Below are 21,490 nucleotides of genomic sequence, written 5' to 3'. Positions count from 1 at the left end.
TTTATGAGCAGTGTTTTAGCAACCATTTTCCTTCCTTTTGTGCGTGGATCCCGTCGAGTACGACGGATGCGTAGGGGTGCTAATACCTTCCCTTCGTATAACCGACTCCCGATCCCATTCTCTTTGGTCGCGAGACCATGTCTTTTCCAGGTTTACTTCGAGCGTTTCCTTTCCCTCTTTTGGGATAAATAACGCACGGTGGCGGCTCTGTTGTTCTTGTTTTCCCTCCGGTTTTTCGCGTAATGCGACAGTAAGCCTTACATGTTTTTACCTTCCGCAAAGGATGGGTCGGAAGTTGTTAAGGAAACATACTCTGATATTCAAAACTCCTCTCAAATTTTTGGTTTAAAATCAAAGTTATGGCATGCAAAACAAGGTGATAGGAGTGTAACTGCTTATTACAATAAGTTGTTGACACTATGGCAAGAGTTAGATCTTTGTTATGATGACAATTGGCAGTGTACAAAATACAGTGTTTTATTTCTCAAGAGGCAAGAAAATGATCATGTATTCATGTTTCTCGTTAGGCTCAATAAATATCTTGATGAGGTGAGAGGTGGAGTTTTATGAAAAGTACCATTGCCAACTCTTCGTGAAACGTTTGCAGAAATAAGAAGGGAAGAGGCACGACAAGGAATTATGATGGGCAAGATACCACGAATTTCTGAATCTGAAGGCTTGGCTCTGGCCACTAGGAACCTTGATGAGGGAAGAAGGTCAAACAAAGTTCCTTGGTGTGATAACTGCAAACGTGAATGGCATACACGTGAAACTTGTTGGAAGCTCAAAGGCAAACCTCTTAACTGAAAGAAGAAAGGTGGTCGTGCATTTTAGGCTAGTAATTCTGATCAAGGGTAGCAACCTCTTCCGTCTCAGTTTCCACTCACTATGGAGTAACTAGACAGACTGTACAAACTCCTCGAGTCTCCAACCCATTCTTGCTCTATAGCAACAAAAGGTAATTCTGCATTTCTTAGTGTCAATCCCAATCATACTTGGATAGTGGATTCAGATGCCTCCAATCACATGACAGGTGAATCTACTTTGTTCTCTTCATATAGCCCATGTGCAGGTAATAAAAAAATAAAAATCACAGATGGCTCTTTTTCAGCCATTGCAGGTAAAGGGTCAGTTGTGTTGTCTCCAATGTTAACTCTTAAAAATGTCCTTCACATTCCAAATTTATCTTGTAATTTAATGTCCATCAGTAAATTAGCCCAAGATATAAATTGTCAAACTAATTTTTTCCGATCTCATTGTGTCTTTCAGGATTTGAACTTGGGGAAGATGATTAGCAGTGCTAAGGAGAGTGGAGGACTCTACTACCTTGACATTGGACATGCATCACAACTACCTTAAAAAACAATAAGTTCCTCCTTTGAGTCTTTTTCTGTTTTGAATAATAAAGATGACAACATTATGGTATGGCATTTAAGATTAGGTCATCCTAGTTTTCGTTACTTAAAACACTTGTTTCCTAAGATATTTCACATTAAAAACTTTTCTTCATTTAAATGTGAAGCATGGGAGTTTGTAAAGCATTATCGTTCCCAGTTTTCAATACAGCCTTATAAACTATCAAAACTTTTTTCTATTATTCACAATGATGTTTGGGGCCCTAATCGTACAAGTACACTCTCTCTCAAAAAATAGTTTATCACATTTATAGATGACCATACGATATTATGTTTGGTGTAATTGTTAAAGGGGAAATCAGATGTTTGTCATGCTGTAAAGAATTTTTTTTCAATGGTGCAGAACCAATTTCAAACAAATATCCAAGTCTTTAGAAGTGATAATGGCAAAGAATAATTTAACACTATCCTGGGTGATTTTTTTCTAAAAAATGAGATTATACATCAAAGTTCATGTCCTAATACTCCTCAACAAAATGGAGTGGACGAAAGGAAAAATAGACATTTACTAGAGGTTGCTAGAGCTCTACTTTTTTCAAATAAAGTACCAAATTATTTATGGGGCGAAGCTGTTTTAACAACTGTGTATTTAATTAACAGAATACCCTCCAAAATTCTCAATTTTCAAACTCCTATTAATGTCTTCAAAGAATGTTTTCCTAGTACTCATGTTTTAACTGATTTGACTTTAAAAATCTTTGGTAGAATAACCTTTGTTCATGAACATAAAAATGTTGGGAAACTTGAGCCACGTGCTATAAAATGTGGCTTTGTTGGATACTCCCCGGCCCAAAAAGGATATAAATGTTTTGATCCAAAAAATAAGAAAATGTTTGTCACTATGGATGTTACATTCTTTGAAAATAAACCTTTTTTATGACGCTCATCTTCAGGGGGGGGGGGAGATAAACGAAGACTCGTTTCAAATTGAGGACATGAGTTTTTCAAATAACTTATCTTTCCCAGTATCACAAAATTCTAAGTTTTTTACACTTGCACCAACAGAAAATGGCCATGATTCTTTATCTGATCCTACTCTTGTCATGAGTAAGGAACTTTGTGAATCCGAGCCTACATTTTCTCTTGTAGAAAACAATGAGAATCCTGAAAACGATGATAATGATGATCTAATTGAAATGCCACAAAATAATAGTCACTTCAACAAAACAAATTTGAATTAGGAAATAGGACATGGAAAGGAAAGGTTTTTGAGGAAAAACACCATAAAGGAAAGGACTAGTCCACATCTTAACACTGCCAAGAATCTGAATCGGGGAATGATCAATTTCCTAACAAAAGAAAAGGTAAGTCTATCTCTGTTTCTGAGAGTCATATTTTATATCTTGATATAGATGATCATGTTGCCATTAGAAAACCTGTCAGGTCTTGCACTAAACATCCCATGTCCAATTTTATTTCATATTCAAATTTGTCTTCATCTTTGTCTGCCTTCACTTCAAAATTGTCTAGTGTAGAAATTCCAAAAAGTGTACAGGTTGCTCTAGAAATTCCAAGATGGAAGTTGTACTTGAGGAGATGAAAGCTCTTGAAAAGAACAAAACTTGGAGTGTTACGTCACTACCAGATGGCAAGAAGACAGTTGGATGCAAATGGGTGTTTACTGTGAAGTATAATTCAAATGGGTCAATTGAAAGGTACAAGGCTCGCTTGGTGGCTAAAGGCTTTACTCAGACCTATGGTATAGATTACTCATAGACATTTGCTCTTGTTGCAAAATTTAACATTGTCAGAATTCTTTTGTCTCTTGCTGCTAACATGGATTGGCCCTTGCATCAGTTAGATGTTGAGAATGCATTTCTTAATGGAGATCTAGAAGAAGAAGTATATATGGACATTCCTCCTGGCTTTGAAAACAAATTTGGATCAAATGCGTGCAAACTAAATAATTCTTTATATGGATTAAAGCAGTCCCCTAGAGCTTGGTTTGAAAAATTCACTCAGTCCATGAAGAAACAAGGGTACGTCTAAGCACAGGCTGACCACACCTTGTTCATAAAATTCTCCCACAATGGGAAAGTTGTTGTCCTGATTATTTATGTTGACGATATTGTCCTTACTGGAGACGACACAATGGAAATGGCAAGACTAGAAGAGAAATTGGCAGTAGACTTTGAAATCAAGGACCTGAGATTCATGAGATATTTACTAGGTATGGAGGTTGATCGGTCAAAAAATGGTATTGTGGTTTTACAACAGAAATACATTATAGACTTATTGAAAGAAACATGAATGCATGGATGTCGTCCTATAGATACCCCAATGGATCCTAATGTTAAACTTTGGGGAGAAGGTAATGTTTCTGTTGATACTATGAGATATTAGAGATTGGTTGGGAAACTGATTTATTTGTCACACATCCGACCTGATATTGCTTTCTTCGTTAGTGTAGTGAGTCAATTTATGCATTCTCCTTTCGAGGAACATCTTGAGACAGTCTATAGGATACTAAGATATTTGAAGGGAAATCCTGGAAAAGGATTATTTTTTAAGAAGACTAGTGAAAGAAATGTGTCTATCTTCACCGATTCCGACTGGGCAGGTTCAATCATAGATAGAAGATTAACCTCTGGATATTGTACCTACGTTTGGGGTAATCTTGTGACATGGAGGAGCAAGAAACAAGGAGTTGTAGCAAGGAGTAGTGCAGAGGCCGAGTTTAGAGCTATGTCTCAGAGTATTTGTGAAGGATTATGGATCCTTAGAGTCCTAGAAGAACTTAGGATCAAAATTGAGCTTCCATTAAAATTGTACTCTGACAGTAAAGTTGCTATTAGCATATCTCATAATCCAGTTCAACATGACATAACCAAGCATATCGAGATTGATTGACACTTCATAAAGGAGAAGTTAGATGCGGGAATCATATGTCTACCCTTCGTGACTTCAAGTCAACAAACTGCGGATATCCTGACCAAAAGTTTGGAAAGACCTACTTTTAAGTATTTGATAGACAAGTTGAGCATGATAGATATCTATGCACCAACTTGAGGGGGGGTGTTGGAAAATATATTATTTCCGGTTTTATTATTGCCTTTAATACTACCTTTATTTTTCTTTATTTTTCTTTATTCTCCATTAAGGCGAAAATCAATTGTAATAATTGTATCTTCACTATATAAACCATCTTAAGGCTGACGAATAAGATATAACAGCTTTTACCTATGTTTTCCAATAGTTACTTTGCCTTCCAAATGGAACAATTTGGACTTGGAAGGAATTGGAGGACAAATTCCTAGAAAGATTCTTCACTACTACTCAGTTTACCGAGCGCTGAGCAGAAATTGTGAATTTTGAGCAGTAGGAAACTGAGTCACTTTATGACTCACGGGAAACATTCAAACTTTTATTACGCAGATGCCCGAATCACAATATGAATAATATGGGGCAGATGCAAAATTTCATTAAAGGTATCAAAAGTCAAACTCGTATGTTGTTGGATGATTTCGCGGGAGGCACTATCCGCTCAATGACTGAACCATGCATGAAAGACCTTATTAAGAAGATGTGTATGAATGAGTATCGTTCAAAAAGCGAAAGGTCTGTCAAGATTGAAACCGTGGGAACGCCTAAAGGAATGTTAATTGTTGATCCCCATACTGCTATTTTAGCTCATATTGAATTGTTAAATAAAAAGATATTCGAAAGTAGCTTAGGTAAAGCTAATGTGAGCTAGGTACAAACACTTAAGTGTTATTTTTGTGGAGGAGAATATGCGAATGGAAGGTGCTCGTTGGAAGGGTCAAGTGAAGAAGTCCAATTTGATAATTTTCAGAAGAACAACCCGTATTCCAACACCTAAATTCGGGTTGGAAAGATCACCCAAATTTTTGTTGGAGCAATAATCAAAATGAAAATGTCAACCAAGGTATGCAACAAGGCCAACAAGCTATAGTTCAAAGGAAACCTTCATAGTTGGAAGAAACCTTGCATAATTTCATTAAAGTCACTCAAAGTAGCTTTGATCAGATAAATAAGAACCATGAAATTATGAGTAGAAATCATGATGTGTCAATCAAGAATCTAGAGACACAAATTGGCCAGTTATCCAGACAAATAGCTTATTTGCCAAGCTCAAGTGAAGGATTCACAGGTAACACTATAGATAATCCTAAGAATAAATCATGCAAGGTTGTGGACATAGGTTTCGGGGGTGATTATTGAAAAGTGTGAAGCTGAAACAGTTAAAGGTAATGTGATTGAGAAAAAATAATGAGGAATTGAAAAAGAGGAGAGTGGAAATCAAGGTAACCAAGAGGAAATAGGAGTCACCATTGATCAACTTATTGTTAAAAACTCTCATTGGAGAAGAATAAAGAAGCAGATCCTGACTGAACCAAACCCTTCTTTACCGGATTACATAAAACCACCGTACCCGATACTTAAAAAGATATTGGTTCAAGATGATGAGGCAGGGATGTTTGCAAAGTTCAAGGAAATGCTAGTTGCACTTCAGGTAAGTATTTAATTCCATGAAATTTTAGAACTAATTCCTAAGTTTGCTAAATTTATGAAGGAATTGCTAAAGAGGATGAAAGGGAAAATTGTCAAGGAACATGTAAACATGACCGAAAAGGATGATATGGTAATACCTCAATCCTTTCCACTAAATTCAAAAGACCCAAGTAAATTTAATATTTCTTATAATATCGGTGGAGTGAAGATTCGGCATGCTCTATGTGATATTGGATCTAGCATAAATTTCATGCCACTAAAAAAGGTTAAAGAATTGAAAGTGGGTGAGATCACATCGAGTAACATGATTCTCACTCTAGCTGACTCATCTGTTACTCAATCGCTTGGTATTTTATGTGACGTGTTAGTACATGTCGACAAATTAGTGTTTACTACATATTTTGTAGTGCTTGATACAAAACGAGATTCAGGAGGATCCGTTATTCTCAGACGGCCATTCTTGGCAACTGGGAAAGCAAAGATAAATGTCGAAACTAGTGAACTTATTTTGAAGTTCAATAATGAAAAAGTGGTTTTCAAGGTGTATGACTGGACACCGTATGTAGAGAACTTGGATATTTGCTACCATCTAGAGGAAAAAGGTAGTAAAGTAGACAAAGGAAAAAGAAGAAGTGAAGTGACCGGTGTGAGGGTATCCCTTGCGCCTAACGTGCCTTAGGCACGAACTGTCAAGCTAATGACGGAAAAGAAGTGCTTGATGGGAGGCAACCAATCAGTAAGAATTTATTTTTATATTGTAGTGCATTTTAATATTTAGTAACATTGCCCAATTATGTGTTATGTTATTGGAAGATAAAATAGGTAAGAGAAGAAGAAAAAAAGAAAAAGCAACGGGGAAGAAAAAAGAAAAGAAAAAGCTACAGACCCTGATATAATCATGTAGGCTATCACGCGCGTGATGGGACTCCATCTAGCGCACAATATAGGCATCACAAGCATGATAGAGACGTTGGGGAGATTCTTAAATATAATGGCATCACGCGCGTGATGAGGATATGACGTGCGCGATATGAACGTTGGAGAGAGATGTTGGAGGTAACTGTTGTTATCGTGCATGCAATGGAGGTATATTGTGCACGATGAGCAACGACTACTTGGCCTATAAATAGGGATTTTCAAATAACTATTTCTCACAATCCTCTTATACTCATTTCCTTTCTATTCTTTCCTCTGAGCTAAAGTTATGTGAAATTTTCTTCTTTTCTCTGTGTGGTATTGTTTTCTTTGTTGTTGTAGGTATCATGACTTCCAAAAGAGGATGCATGTCAAGAGGCTCATCATCAAGGGCTACCCCAAAGCCTAGCGCTCCAACCTTCCCAAACCTCAAATTTCTATCTGAGGCACATGCTGAAAAATTTCTCAAGCTAGTGGATTACCATATTGTGAAGGAAATGGCATTCAACTTGAATGATTTGTAAGGTTTTGGAGAAATAGGGGATCTTTTGCAACAAAGAAAATGGGTAAGTTTTAATAATTTGATTCATAAAACAAATAAGAGTATCGGTCTAGAATTTTATGCGAATGCGGCATTTGGAGATGCAAACTCATATACCTCCTATGTGCGAGGCAAGTATATTGACTATTCTCCTTCTACTATAAACTTTCTTTTTAATTTGCAATCTCCTCCGGTGTGTCCTATGATGAACTATAGGCAAGAGAACAATGTCATAAATGACGAAATGTCCTAGGTAATGTTAGATACTTTTGTAGGCCATAGGCGGCATGGGTGATAGAGCGTGGTTTAGCACTACGTCTCAAAACCGTCAAATTCCGCCAAATCTTGATGATGTGGGCCTCATTTTTTGTTCAAACTTTAGAGGCTACATCTAATCAATCATAATTCATTGTAAAGCGATGTTTAAGTTTGTTAGCTCTTTTGAATGGGGGACCTATTAATTTGGGGTTGTTAATTGCTGATAATATCAAATATATGGCTAACGTTGCACAAAAGGCTTATGGGCATGTTTGTGTTATGAATAAATTATGTAGGATAGCAGTTGTGCCAGTTTACCACTATGATAAGAAGATCAGTCTGAAAGCACCGCTCAATGCTTGGACATTAAGAGGTTGTAAAATATGCATCAAGGAGAAGTTGCTCAGAATGATCAACAAGATAATCAACAAGAAATGATGAAGGATTCAACCAACCACAAGTGCAACAATAACCCCAGAAAATGTAAGGTCAACAACCAACATAATTTCATATAAGAATGGAAGCTCACGCAATGGGGGTTACAAGGTGAATAACGGAAGTTTCACCCACTTTGTATGTTGAACCTTCAAGATTTGCCCCTGTGTTCAGAGACTTATATAATCAGCAAGAAGACCATATGTCGGCTCAAAGCTTAAGATCCTGGTTTGCATCAGCTAAAGAAATGAAGAATTACTTCACAAACCAATATCAAGAGCAAGCAAGAATGAGAGACCAAATACGTGCAAAATGGAAGAGGCAGAATAATGACTTCAACAACACAATGAATAATATGCATGATCTTTTCCGCAACAATAACATGTGAAAGGACATGTAGTTTGTTTTTAAATTTTACAAGATTTTATTTTTATTTTCAAATGTAACCTAGAAAAGAGCAATAGCTATCATAAGTGCTCTTTCTTTTACATTGTATTATCAAGTTCATTTCTTTAATAAACGAGTTTGTAGCTGTTTGTTTTTTCAGATTTCCAAGTTTAGCACTTTAGCACTAACAGATGATCCAATAGAAACTTGATCATCACAATAGCAACTAGAAACTTGAAGGCGAAGGATGAGAAAAGAATCCACGGATTTATACTCAACCTACAAATACCTCATCTAGTAAGGTTTGAGCCAAATAATTTCCATTGTTCACTTTTCTTTCTTTATGAGTGTATTCATCCATTATTATTTTATCTAGTTTGATCTATTTTCAATTAAGTTCATATGGTTTGACTCACACATACTGAGGAAATTTTTTGTTTATAACTTTGAGCCTTTTTTAACCACCATGTAGTAATAGGTATATCCATTGCTAACCACTTTTAGATTTAGCCTTTATTTTGGTAACATAGCCTAAATATCATAGCCATATGACTTGAAAGATCTTTGTTTTCCACCTTCTCTTTGGATTTAGGTATAAGTATAGTTCCTAAAGTGTATGAAAAAGATAAAGTTTGGGGTTTCTCTTGGAAGTGAGCAAATTTTTAGGGAATTTGAAGCCATTGAAGGCCATTACTTCAAGGGAATTCATATGTTATTTTCATCCACCAATTATAGTATTGTGATCTGAATTATGAGTTGCTAAGATCCTCTAGCTTAGGTTGTGTTATGATTAATCTATTTCAATATTGTTGGGTAATATGTTAATTTAACTTTGTATTGGCCTTTTGATCTATAATGTCATTCAATTGGTTATTGTTCTTAATGCTTTTTATGTGAGATACTCTTTTAAATTGATTTTGGGCACATAAGGAATACTGACCCTTAGCCTATGTGTTGGACCAAGGGAAATTATTGTAGTTACACATGTTGAATAGGAATAGGAGACCCCGAGTAGTGGAATAGGGAATTAACATCTTGTGCATCACCTAACCCTGCCTACGCTGGCGGACTAGGGATATAAATCTTTGAGTAGTGGTTAGTGAGTTATTTCGTAAGGGATCGCCTATAACAGTTTTGTTGATTTTCTATGAGGTTATAGTGATAAGATCATTCATACAAGGCATACAACATCAACAAAAGAGAAATATGGGATTCTAAAACACAACCTACATGCACACACATGCACATTCATACAAGGCACACACACGCACACGCATACATGCACACGCATACGCATACGCAAACACACACACACACACACACACACACACACACACACACACACACACACACACACATACTCACACTCTCATATACATGCATAAATGTGTGTGTGTGTGTGTGTGTGTGTATGTGTGTGTGTGTGTGTATGTGTGTGTATATATATATATATATATATATATATATATATATATATATATATATATATATATATATATATATACACACACACACACATACATTTATGCATCTTTTTTAAAACGATGAAATCTAATATATATATATATATATATATATATATATATATATATATATATATATATATATATATATATATATATATATATATATATATATATATATATACACACGTACATTTATGCATCTTTTTTAAAACGATGAAATCAAATAATATACAAAGCAATCTTCATCATCTTCAAACTTTCTTTATACATACACATAACAATTACACATAATAATTTTTGTTAGGTGTCATCTAGATTCAAGTTTGATAAGGTCAAATTTAGGATTTTTAAAATCAATTGGGTTGAGATTACTTTGGGGGTTTCATTGATAAAACCAGTTGGTCTCTCCAATATCAATTGTGATTTAGGGGTTTTGGACACAAGATTTTGCAATTAGGATTCAGCCGAGCGGAAGCTTGGAAGAAAGGGGTTTCTGTCAAAGAAGTAGTGCAACCAGAGAATCAAATTAAAAATCTTAAGACACTAGATTTTGCTTAAGATCGAGGGAAGATGAGAAGATAGAATCAATATCAAGTTTGCGATTTGGGGGTTTGAATTTCTATTTCTCTCTTGTATTCAACCTTTTGCAAAGATTATTGAATATCTCAATTCCTTTGGAATTTGGGGCAGACGTACCCATAGTGAGGACAATTGGGGAGCTGCCTAAAAAAATTCTTATGTTCTCTCTCTCTCTCTCTCTCTCTCTCTCTCTCTCTCTCTCTCTCTCTCTTTATTTTTCATAATTTGTTCATGTACTAAAGTGGGAAAATTTTCTGAATTAAAGAAGAAACTTTTCCACACTTTCTTTACAATTTGTGAACCATTTATTGTGCAAATTTCACATATTGATAGTTCATTTGGTGTTGAAATATTTGAAACTGTTTTTGTTAAGATAATTGCAATCTATAAACTAGCAATTGGATTGTTCACATCAACAACACAAAGGAAAAATCAGTTTGGTGTTTATTGCAAACCAAGTGTTTGACAAATTGTCATAGTCAATTTTTGTTTCTTAATTTTATTAGAAGTTGATTATCGAAGTGAAAAAAATTTCAAATGTAATTTTGAAAAAGTTATTGATTTGTTTTCTCATCATTGTGGTACGTTAATTTCATTTCGTTACGGCTTAATACACATATATCATTATTCCTATAACGGTTTGTGATAGATGACTGTTGATCCGGAACCTCTTTCGCTTGCCATAGAAAATATTTTAAAAATATATTTTTAATAAAAGAAAATTTATTATCGATTTATTCAACCGCCTCTAGATCGTTGCCCTTGTCTAACACATTCTCTACACAAGGATCACAAACAACAGAGAAATAATCAACAATAGAAACATCTTTATTAGTGTTACCTTCCTTTTGGTCGTTGTTGTAGTTCTTCTTCTTGTTTTCCCTTTTCAACTTCCAGCAATACCTTTTTATGTGTCCCTTTTCCCTGCAATGATCACACTCAATATTAGTGAATCTATTAGAGTCTCCTTGTAATTCACCACGTGATGTCCTACGATTACTTGAACATTTACTTTGATGTCTCCACCTCGATTTGGTAACCACAACCTTGGAATGTGAAGAATAACATTGCGACTTACGCATCAACTCCTCATTCAACACACTACTTTTAGCCAAGTCCATCGAGATGATACCATTTAGAGTGGAGTTAGACAAGGATGTCGTAAAAGTCTCCCGAGAATTAGGAAAAGTACCAAGAAGCCACAAACCTTGAATTTCATCAACAAAAGTAACATTCATCGTCGACAATTGATTTAGAATACCTTGGAAATTGTTCAATTGATCATTCATTGGTGAACCATCACTATACCTCAATGACATCAACTGCTTGAACAAGAACAACTTATTGTTCCCTGTCTTTCTTGCATACAACTCCTCAAGTTTGGTCCAAAGAGAACGAGCATGAGTCACCGAGCTCGAATGATTCAAAACATTATCATCCATCCATTGACGAATGTAACCACAAACTTATCTATGCAACAAAGCTCGTTATTCAACACTCTTTCCATCGGGTTTTTCACTATAGCAGAACTTCGTCTTCTCTTTCCAAACATTATAGTTGAGTCCATTCAAACTCACCATCCTAGGTGTGTCCGTCTCCATCGTTACACAAATTAAACCACGACTCTAGATACCACTTGTTGGGAGAAAATCCATAATGCAACTGAATAATCCAACAACACAATATCTCTCAAATATCAAATGCAATTTAGAGACAATCAACAAAACAGACCAAACAATACAACACAATTTTAGAGTAGAAAAACCTTTGTTAACTAGGAGTAAGAAATCACGGGACTCGTAGGCCACTTAAATCTCCATTATAATCAAATAATGAGTACAATCAAGGTTCTCTCTAACACTAGTTAGAGGCATACATCAACATATTCAAGAGTTACAATCAATCTCGAAATACAACAAGAATCAAGATATACAATCAATCAAAACAACCACAAAAACTATATCTCATAAAATCACTCGGCAGATAGGTCTAGAAAATTCAAAATCCAATCTCCACTGTTCATTATGTACCTCTATGAGTGATGAGCACCGTCACAAAAAATTAAGACGATCGATGGTTGGATTGTGAGAAAACTTCAATCTTATGGAACTGATCTATGTTGAGTTGAGATCGCAAGAGTGGTATTTCCTTTCTAACTTTTTCTTCTTTTTATCTCTAACACATTTAATAAATGATCTAATTCTCTTTGTTAGATTATAACAAAGTACACACATGAGTTACTAACCCATATTCATTTGAATCAGAACAAATATACGAGAGAACTCAAAACTTCTATTATCAAATAATCAAATTTCCTAATATATTAGCACCTAATGCACTATTTAACTTTGACATTAAAATATATTTTCCATGTATTTTCTGCTTTCAAAGTTACAAGTATGATGGTAGATTTTAATCATATACCACGATGGTCAAACAAAACTCATATCACTTGATGAGATAACCCATCACTTGAATTCATTGAGACCCATAAAAATATATTGAAAAGAATTTGGTGGCACTGTTCATCTAATAAACACTACAAATCCCAAAATATTCGAAATCTCTCCCATACTTCTATTTGTCGCTCATCCTAACTTAATTAATGATTCTGATTTTTTCATATTTTTATTATATTATATCATATCGCACAAGAATTTCCTACCTTTGAGTTTGGCATAGCTTTGTTTTTTACAGATAGTTATTACGGTATTTTTTTTTTGGTAGTGGGCAGTCTTTATTCTCCATGAATAATATTAGTTATATTTTGATAAAATCCAAGATGCAGTTTGCATTTTCTAATAAAAAAGTAGTGAAGGTTGCATTGATAAGATATGGCAGGATCTAGTTCTATTTTCTGTGCCAATCACGTACATTGCATCAAGCGGAGTTTTCATTCGATCGTTTTCTAACTAAGATTCTCCTATCACCTATAAAAATTGTTAAATCATTTAAGTAAATTTTGAAGTTAAAATTAAGGTTAATTGAGTGATTTTATTTATTAATAATTATTATTTTTATAAAAAAATCTTATTTAGTATTTATTTATTAACTATTATTATTAATATTATCATTCAAAAAATTTCCACTTTTGATAACTAACCACTAACTAGCCCCGTTTTAACTTTTTTAAAAATATTATTATCTTTGATTGACTTTTTTTTATTATTAGCCACTTCTTTTCATTTTTAATTATAATTATTTTTAATTAATTTTTATAAACCATTATTTACTTTTAAAAACCTAATTTACTTTTTATGCAACCACTAATTAGCTACTTTTTATTAATAGTACCTTTATTTTGTTTAGTCACTTTGCATTTTTATTCTTATATATAAAAATTGTTAGTTGGTGCAAAAATGAAAGAATAGTTTTAGAATTATATATATATATATATATATATATATATATATATATATATATATATATATATATATATATATATATATATAATTGTTAATTAATAATTAAATATAAATAATATATTATTTTACTAACTATTTATTTATTTACTAAACATATTTTAATTTTTACCCCACTTAATCTTTATCTCATACCACTTACTAGCATCATTCCTCTTCCTTCTCTCTCAATTCATTTCTCTCTTTTTTCTAATTCTTATTCCATTTTCTTATTACTCTCTCTTTCAATTTATATCTCTCTTTTTTCTAATACTTGTTTTATTTTTAATTATTATTATTATTTTTATTTTTTATTATTAATATTATTTTTAATTTAATTTTAATCATCATTATTTATTTTTAAAAATTCTAATTTACGTTTTATGCAACCACTAATTAGCCAATTTTTTTAATAGTCTCATTATTTTGTTTAGTCACTTTACATTTATAACTATTATTATTTTTTATTTATTTTAAATCATCATTATTTATTTTTAAGTCATTGAAGTAAATTTTGACATCAAAACTAAGATTAATTGAATAATTTTATTTATCAATATATAATAATTATTCTTCACCAAAATTTTCTTATTTACTATTTAATTTATTATTATTATTATTATTATTATTATTATTCAAAATTTCTCCACTAACTTTTAATAACTAAACACTGATTAGCCCCTTTTTCAATTTTCTTAAATATTATTATCTTTAATTTTGACTTTTAAACAATCAAATAATCACAAACTAGCCATTTTTTTTCATTTTTAATTACAATTATTTTTTATTGATTTTTATTCGTCATTATTTATTTTTAAAAACCTATTTTTTTATGCAACCACTAATTAGCCACTTTTTTAATAGCATCTTTATTTTGTTTAGTCACTTTACATTTTTAATTATTTTTAATTGAACTTTAATCATCATTATTTATTTTTAAAAGTTCTAATCTATGTTATATGCAACCACTAATTATCTATTTTATTAATAGTTTCATTATTTTGTTTGATCACTTTACATTTTTAATTATTACTATTTTTAGTTATTTATTTTTAAAATTTATAATTTACGTTTTATGTTATAAATTGTTATGGATGTGTTTGTTTGATAGATTAAATTTACAATTCTGGAAATGTCATTCCTAATATTCATTTTTATTTTTAATTATTATTATTTTAACACTCTTTTAATTTATAATTTTTAGGTATCATTATTTATATATTTAAAAAGACTTTTTTTGAATTCTAAAAATAGAACTTTCTTTTGAATGTACATTAACATTGATTATTTCTTTTTATAAAATACTAATAACTAATACTCTCTTATCCTACTTATGAAAAAAAATTATTTTTTAAATTCGATGAATAAGTAATATATTTAGATAAAATACTTATAAATAATTTTTTTAAAATATAATATATGGAAGTTATTATTTGTGATGAACCTCAAATGGTCCAAGTCTAAAACTAATTAGGGTTTAGGATTTGTTACTTGGTTTGTTATTTTACTTAATAGTCAAGTCACTTAGGTGTATATAAATAAATACTTTGCGATTCAATTTTATTATTCAACTCTATAATACAATCCTTATTTCCCTATTTTCTCTTTCTTTCCTCACTAAAAGTGCCTCAAGCAAATTGGTATTTAGAACTCCGGTTAGATTCTTGATCGTGTTTTCAAGAATCACACATCAGAGATTGTGTTTCCGGGATCGTGGGTTGTTGTTGATCAATCGTTGCAAAGATGAATGGTAACGGAAATTTACCAAACTCCCTTCCAACTCTTGACGGCAAGAATTGGCTTCGATGGAGAAAACACATGCAATCTCTATTTGGATTTCATGAAACCCTAGAAGTGGTTATTAATGGTGTTCATGTGGTTGGTGAAGATGCAACTGACGCACAGAGAACCGCTCACAAGGATGCCAAGAAGAAGGATTATTACAAGGCGGCATTTTACATCCAATCGGCGGTTGATGCAGCTAATTTCAACAGAATCGCTCATGCTGAATCGGTGAGGAGGCATGGGATATTCTTGTCAAGTAATATGAAGGAGGGGAGAAAGTCAAGGTTGTCAAGTTGTAAACTTTGCGACAACAATATGAATTTTTGTTGATGGGAGAAGTCAGAAATATTGCAGGTTATGTGTCGAAGGTGCAGAAACTTTTACATATCAGTAAGGGTTGTGATGAAACCTTAACTGATAAGATGGTAGTTGAGAAGGTAATGCGTACGTTGACCTATCAATTTGATCATGTTATCGTAGCTATTCAAGAATCCAATAATCTTGAAACTCTAAAACTGGAAGATTTGGTTGGTTCGTTGGAGGCGCATGAGATTAAGATTGTCGAAAGGAAAGGAGTCCAAGACTCGATACAAGCACTACAAGCTCATTCATGGAAGAAGAATGGTGGTTCCAACAAGTTCAAAGGAAAAATTGATAAGACTCAGGGCAAGAAGTCTTGGTCGAATCCTCACAAGAATAAGGTCGATGATAGAGCTTCTGAATCCTCGAAAAGAGGAGAAGGAAATTCCTATCAGAAAGACAAAGAAGAGAAAAAAGGTGTGCAGTACTATAACTGTGAAAAGTGAGGTCACTTGGCCAAGCATTATTGGTACAGGAAATACAAAGGATCGACAAAAGGAAAGGATGAAGGAGCGAACCTTGCACGTCAAGATTTAGATGATTATGATAATATGGTGGTTATGGCTGCAGTTGCAGATGAACATGTCAAATTCGAGATACGGTTCCTCCACTCAGGTTGCTCGAATCACATGACTGGTCCAAAAGTATAGTTAGTAGATTTCGACGAGTCCAAGAAGATTAAGGTCAAACTTGATGATAATAACGCGTTGCAAGTTGAAGATACTTGCAACATAGTTATTCAAAGGAGTAATGGAGTGAAAGCCTTGATCAAAGATGTTCTTTATGTCTCTGGAATGAAGTGCACTCTGCTAAGTGTTGGACAACTGGTCAAAAATGGGTTCTCAGTTGTTATGAAAGATGCAGCCTTAGAAAATTTTGACATCCAGAATAACTTGGTCTTGAAATCTCCTTTGTCTAAGAATAGAATATTTAAGACCATGATCAGTTCGATTGAGGTACAATATTTGAAAATAGTTGTCGACCACAAAAATAGTTGGTTGTGGAATATGAGGTTTGGCCACCTGAATTTTAGGTCGCTCAATCAACTGATCACTCAAGATATGGTAACCGGTATACCAAGTCTTGAGATGTATGATAAACTCTGTGAAGGTTGTCTAGTCGGAAAGCAGTCAAGGAAGTCTTTCGTTTCGACTATGCCAATGAGATCCTCCTGTATAGTCGAAGTTCTACATTCAGACGTATGTGGTCCTTTTTTAGGAACATACCATTGGTGGAAACAAGTATTATGTTTCGTTTGTCGATGAGTTTAGTCGAAAGTTGTGGATCTATGTGATCAAGAGAAAGGAAAAAGTATTTGAAATCTTTAAGAGATTCAAGATGCTTGTCAAAAATCAGAGGGAAAAGAAGATCAAGGTGTTGCAAACAGATGTAGGTGGCAAATACACATCCAATATATTCGAAGCATTCTGTGCAGAACATGGAGTTGGTCATGAGATAATTACTCCTTATACTCCTCATCATAATGGAATAGCAGAAAGAAGAAACAAAACTATATTGGACATGGTGAGATGCATGCTAAAGCAGAAGAATTTTCCAAAATCCTTATGGGGTGAAGCTGTTTAGACTGCTGTTTATATACTGAATAAGTGTGGAGTGGAAAACGATCATCGGTGAATCATCTGAAGGTATTTGGCTCTATGTGTTACAAGCATGTTCTTAATGCAAGAAGAAGGAAGCTTTATGACATGAGTGAACCTATGATTCTAGTAGGATATCATAAGACTGAAGCATACAGGTTGTTCAATCCAATTAATAAAAAGATTATGATTAGTCGAGATATTGTGATTGATGAAAATTCTTCCTAGGATTGAAATTCTAGTAATGCAATTGACAAGTCATTGATGAACTATGATTTCGACGAAGCAAGTAATTATGTCGAAGTCGAAGATATTATCAATATTCCAGTTGAAGTCGAAGTTGTTGCTGACATACCTGACACAGTCGAAGTCAGAGAGGTTATGGCTAGAAGAAGTCAGAGACCTCAAAGAACTAAAGCTCCTTCAGCAAGATTTCAAGACTATGAAGTGGTTTGTGATGATGAAGTCACAATAGATGAAGAACTAGTTCATTTTTCTTTACTTGCAGATGTTGAACCAATATACTATAGCGAGGCTTTAAAAGATATGACGTGGAAGTCTGCTATGGTCTAAGAGTTACAAGCAATTGAAAAAAACAACACAAGGGAGTTGACCGAATTGCCAGCATATACAAAAGTTATCAAAGTGAAGTGGGTGTTCAAGTTGAAGCACAATGTTGATTGGTCGATAGCAAGACATAAGGCGAGATTAGTAGCTCGGGGATTTCTTCAGTGAATAGGACTCGACTACTCTGAAGTCTTTGCACTTGTTGCAGTATTGGAAATTGTTCGACTAGTGGTAGCCTTGGCATATAAGTTAGGTTGGTCGACATTTCACTTATATGTGAAATCAGAATTTTTGAATGGATCTTTAGATGAAGAGGTATATGTCACACAACCTCCTAAGTATACTAGTTGCACAAAGCGCTCTATGGTCTCAAGAATGCATCTAGACCATGGAACAAGAAGATCGACTCATACTTGGTTGAATTGGGATCGTCAAATGTAAATATGAGTATTCTGTCTTTATCTAGGTTGTGGCACAAGATATAACAATCATTTGCTTAAATATCGATGACTTTCTAGTAACTAGAAATAGCTTGAAGAACTTTTAAAAGTTCAATGAGCTGATGAAGAAGGAACTTGAAATGTCGGATTTGGGAAAGATGTCATACCTCTTAGGCATTGAATTTTAAATGTAGAAGGTATGGTTCTTCATCAAAGAAATTATGTCAAGGAAATTATGGTAATACAAGAATTATTCCATTAATCTAGGGTATCAATATACTTTTAGTTTTAAATTAATAATTTTGGGCAATGTTAATTTAACATTTTTTATATTCACCAAAAACAATTGAATATTTGGATTTTGTTCCGTTTTTCCTTTCGGATGTTCTTTCTCGCAACTATTATAACAATAGTTGAAGTACTTTTTATCCATATTCTTTACAAAAGTTTTTACACCAATCATTCAAATAAATTGTATAACAAACTATCATTTAAAAATTTGATTAATTTATCATGATGAATACCTTATTTTGCTAGTGTTTAAAATATCTGATCTATTATTCATGCAATGAAATTTGATTAAATAACAATGTACAAAAATTTGCACTACTTATATATTGTTTTACTCTTATAGAATACTAGTGTCTAGACAGGCACTCTGTGTCCTGTCCTCTTTTTTATTGAACACACGTAAAAATATATACAATATTATTTTATTTGATATTAATTTTAAATAGAAGTTACATAGAAAATTAGAATATATAATATTTTGAGTATAAAATGACTTATGGAGGATTCTAACTTTTACTTTTACTTTTCTTTGACAAAACGGCTTATCGATGGTTATTATAACCTATAATTTGTGTCAAATTATCATAATCTAAAAGGTCCAAATTTTCTTTCGCCAGAGTAGAATTTTGTCTCTCCAAACTTTGAATCAGCAAACCTATGTGATTTTGTTTAAGCATTTTATTATATGTATCTTTCCATGAACATTAAAACTAAACATTACTTTTTCCCTAGTATATAATCTAATTCTAATTACGGCTTTTACCAAGAGATTATGAAATTACGATTATATGAGAGGTTAAATTATCTTCTTAGTTCTTATAGATAGATAGAAGTTTCAAAAGAAAAATATAAGGAATTTTTTTTATTAAGTGCAATCTCACTAAATAAAATATTTTATTACTACCATTATATCAAATAATATATTTTTATAACAACGGTTTTCATCGGATATCATCCAAAAGTGAAACATATTAAATTAGCGTCATTTTTTATGATTAAAAATAAGATAAGACTTCTCTTCAATTGGACCTCTCAATCAAAAGGAAAAGTGACACCGATCATATATGTATTTTTGCATTTTAAAAATGGTGTGTTGCTTTAAGAAACACTTGAGAGACCCATGTTCTTCACACCAATCTATGTGGCTGTTGTAACAGCAGAGACGTTAGAACTGGTAGAACAAGCAACCATAAGATTGGTGGAATAAATGTGGAATAATTTTGAATGTAGAGAGAGAGTAGAAAAAACAAAAACTCAGGCTTGTAATCGGTTATGCCAAAACAGATAACCAGTTACACCTGACACTAAAAATAAAATAAATTAATTGAGCTTCAGTGGTAACCGGTTACTACACTTCTGGTAACCGATTACACCTTCGAAAAATTCAATTCTCTACTACTGGAATGCATGTCAGCTCCAATTGTAACCAGTTATCAACCAGTGGTAACCTGTTACAACACTTGAATTACCACATAAACTTCAACAAACTACTTTAATTCAAGTGTTACAAGTCTACCATGCCCATGCTCATCTTCAACCTCTTGAATACATCATTTGTGACCCCTTTTGTCAGCAAATCAACAACTTTGCTCAATGGCTCTCTATGTTCCACGCCGAACAACTCAAAAACGATTATGTGATATTTTGATCGAACTCTAACCTCGACAAGGTTAGCTTCATGGTTCGACAACAGTCAACGATGTACATGTCGTAGTTGAAGTCTGATCTGGCATGTGTTAGCTTGTTGTTTAAGTTAGCATGTCTAATTGGGTCAGTCTAATAGGTCAATCGTCTAGTATGTTAGTTGAAAGCTATTGTTTAGTTTTCTTATAAATAGCATATTGGTTCTCACTTATCACTTCTCCATCAATCCTGATATCCTAATTAGAGGGAGAAAGTGACGTGGTTGAGATTAAATTATAAACATTGTTCCTTAATGTGTAATTGAATCAAGAATCTAGTTTTTAACCACTTTAAATTGTCTTTCTCTTCTCTTATCTATTTTCCTTTATTTTGGAGTTTTCTCATTAATCAAGAAACCGATCATACTCTGTTTTTTGAACATCGATTTCACAATAGGTTCTAACCGTTTCTCCTATATAAGTGTGACTCAGAGTCACACACATATATGATTCAATTCATTCTTACATAATTTCATCCCAGTCTATACAGAATTAAACGTCATAATGTTAATCTTTTTACAAGTCACTTAAAACGGCCACCATCATATCAAAAACATGTTCATGGTCGTCGTTTTCCATATTCACCGGTCATTTTCTATTTCAATACGGAATAGGGTGAACTTTCTCACCAAAAAATCATTTTAAATTTGAAATTATGGTATCAGATATGAGATGTCGAAGGTAATGTCACGACACTAATATATGAGTAATGCAAACAGGATAAAGATAGAGAATAGTAATGCAAGAGACACAAGCAATTGTTAACCCAGTTCGGTCCAACTCACCTACATCTGGGGGCTACCAAGCCAGGAAGGAAATTCACTATAATAGAATTAGTTCAAAGACTTTCCGTACACTTCAACAAGTTACAGTCTTTCTCACCTAATCTCTACCCGT

At 33.2% G+C, this 21,490-nt stretch overlaps 1 protein-coding gene across 1 annotated transcript; it reads left to right on the top strand.

The window, feature by feature from the left end:
• The first annotated feature begins 15,613 nt into the window (after positions 1 to 15,613).
• Positions 15,614 to 17,599, top strand: LOC127103437 (uncharacterized). The gene is made up of 5 exons (XM_051040697.1): positions 15,614 to 15,911; positions 16,010 to 16,439; positions 16,491 to 16,630; positions 16,736 to 16,971; positions 17,234 to 17,599. Exons 1-5 carry the CDS (start codon positions 15,614 to 15,616, stop codon positions 17,597 to 17,599), a joined length of 1,470 nt encoding a protein of 489 aa, XP_050896654.1.
• The last annotated feature ends 3,891 nt before the right edge of the window (positions 17,600 to 21,490 follow it).

The sequence above is a fragment of the Lathyrus oleraceus genome, chromosome 7 (genome assembly GCF_024323335.1).
Source record: "Lathyrus oleraceus cultivar Zhongwan6 chromosome 7, CAAS_Psat_ZW6_1.0, whole genome shotgun sequence".
NCBI lineage: Eukaryota > Viridiplantae > Streptophyta > Magnoliopsida > Fabales > Fabaceae > Lathyrus > Lathyrus oleraceus.
This window is presented reverse-complemented; position numbering and strand designations above follow the sequence as displayed.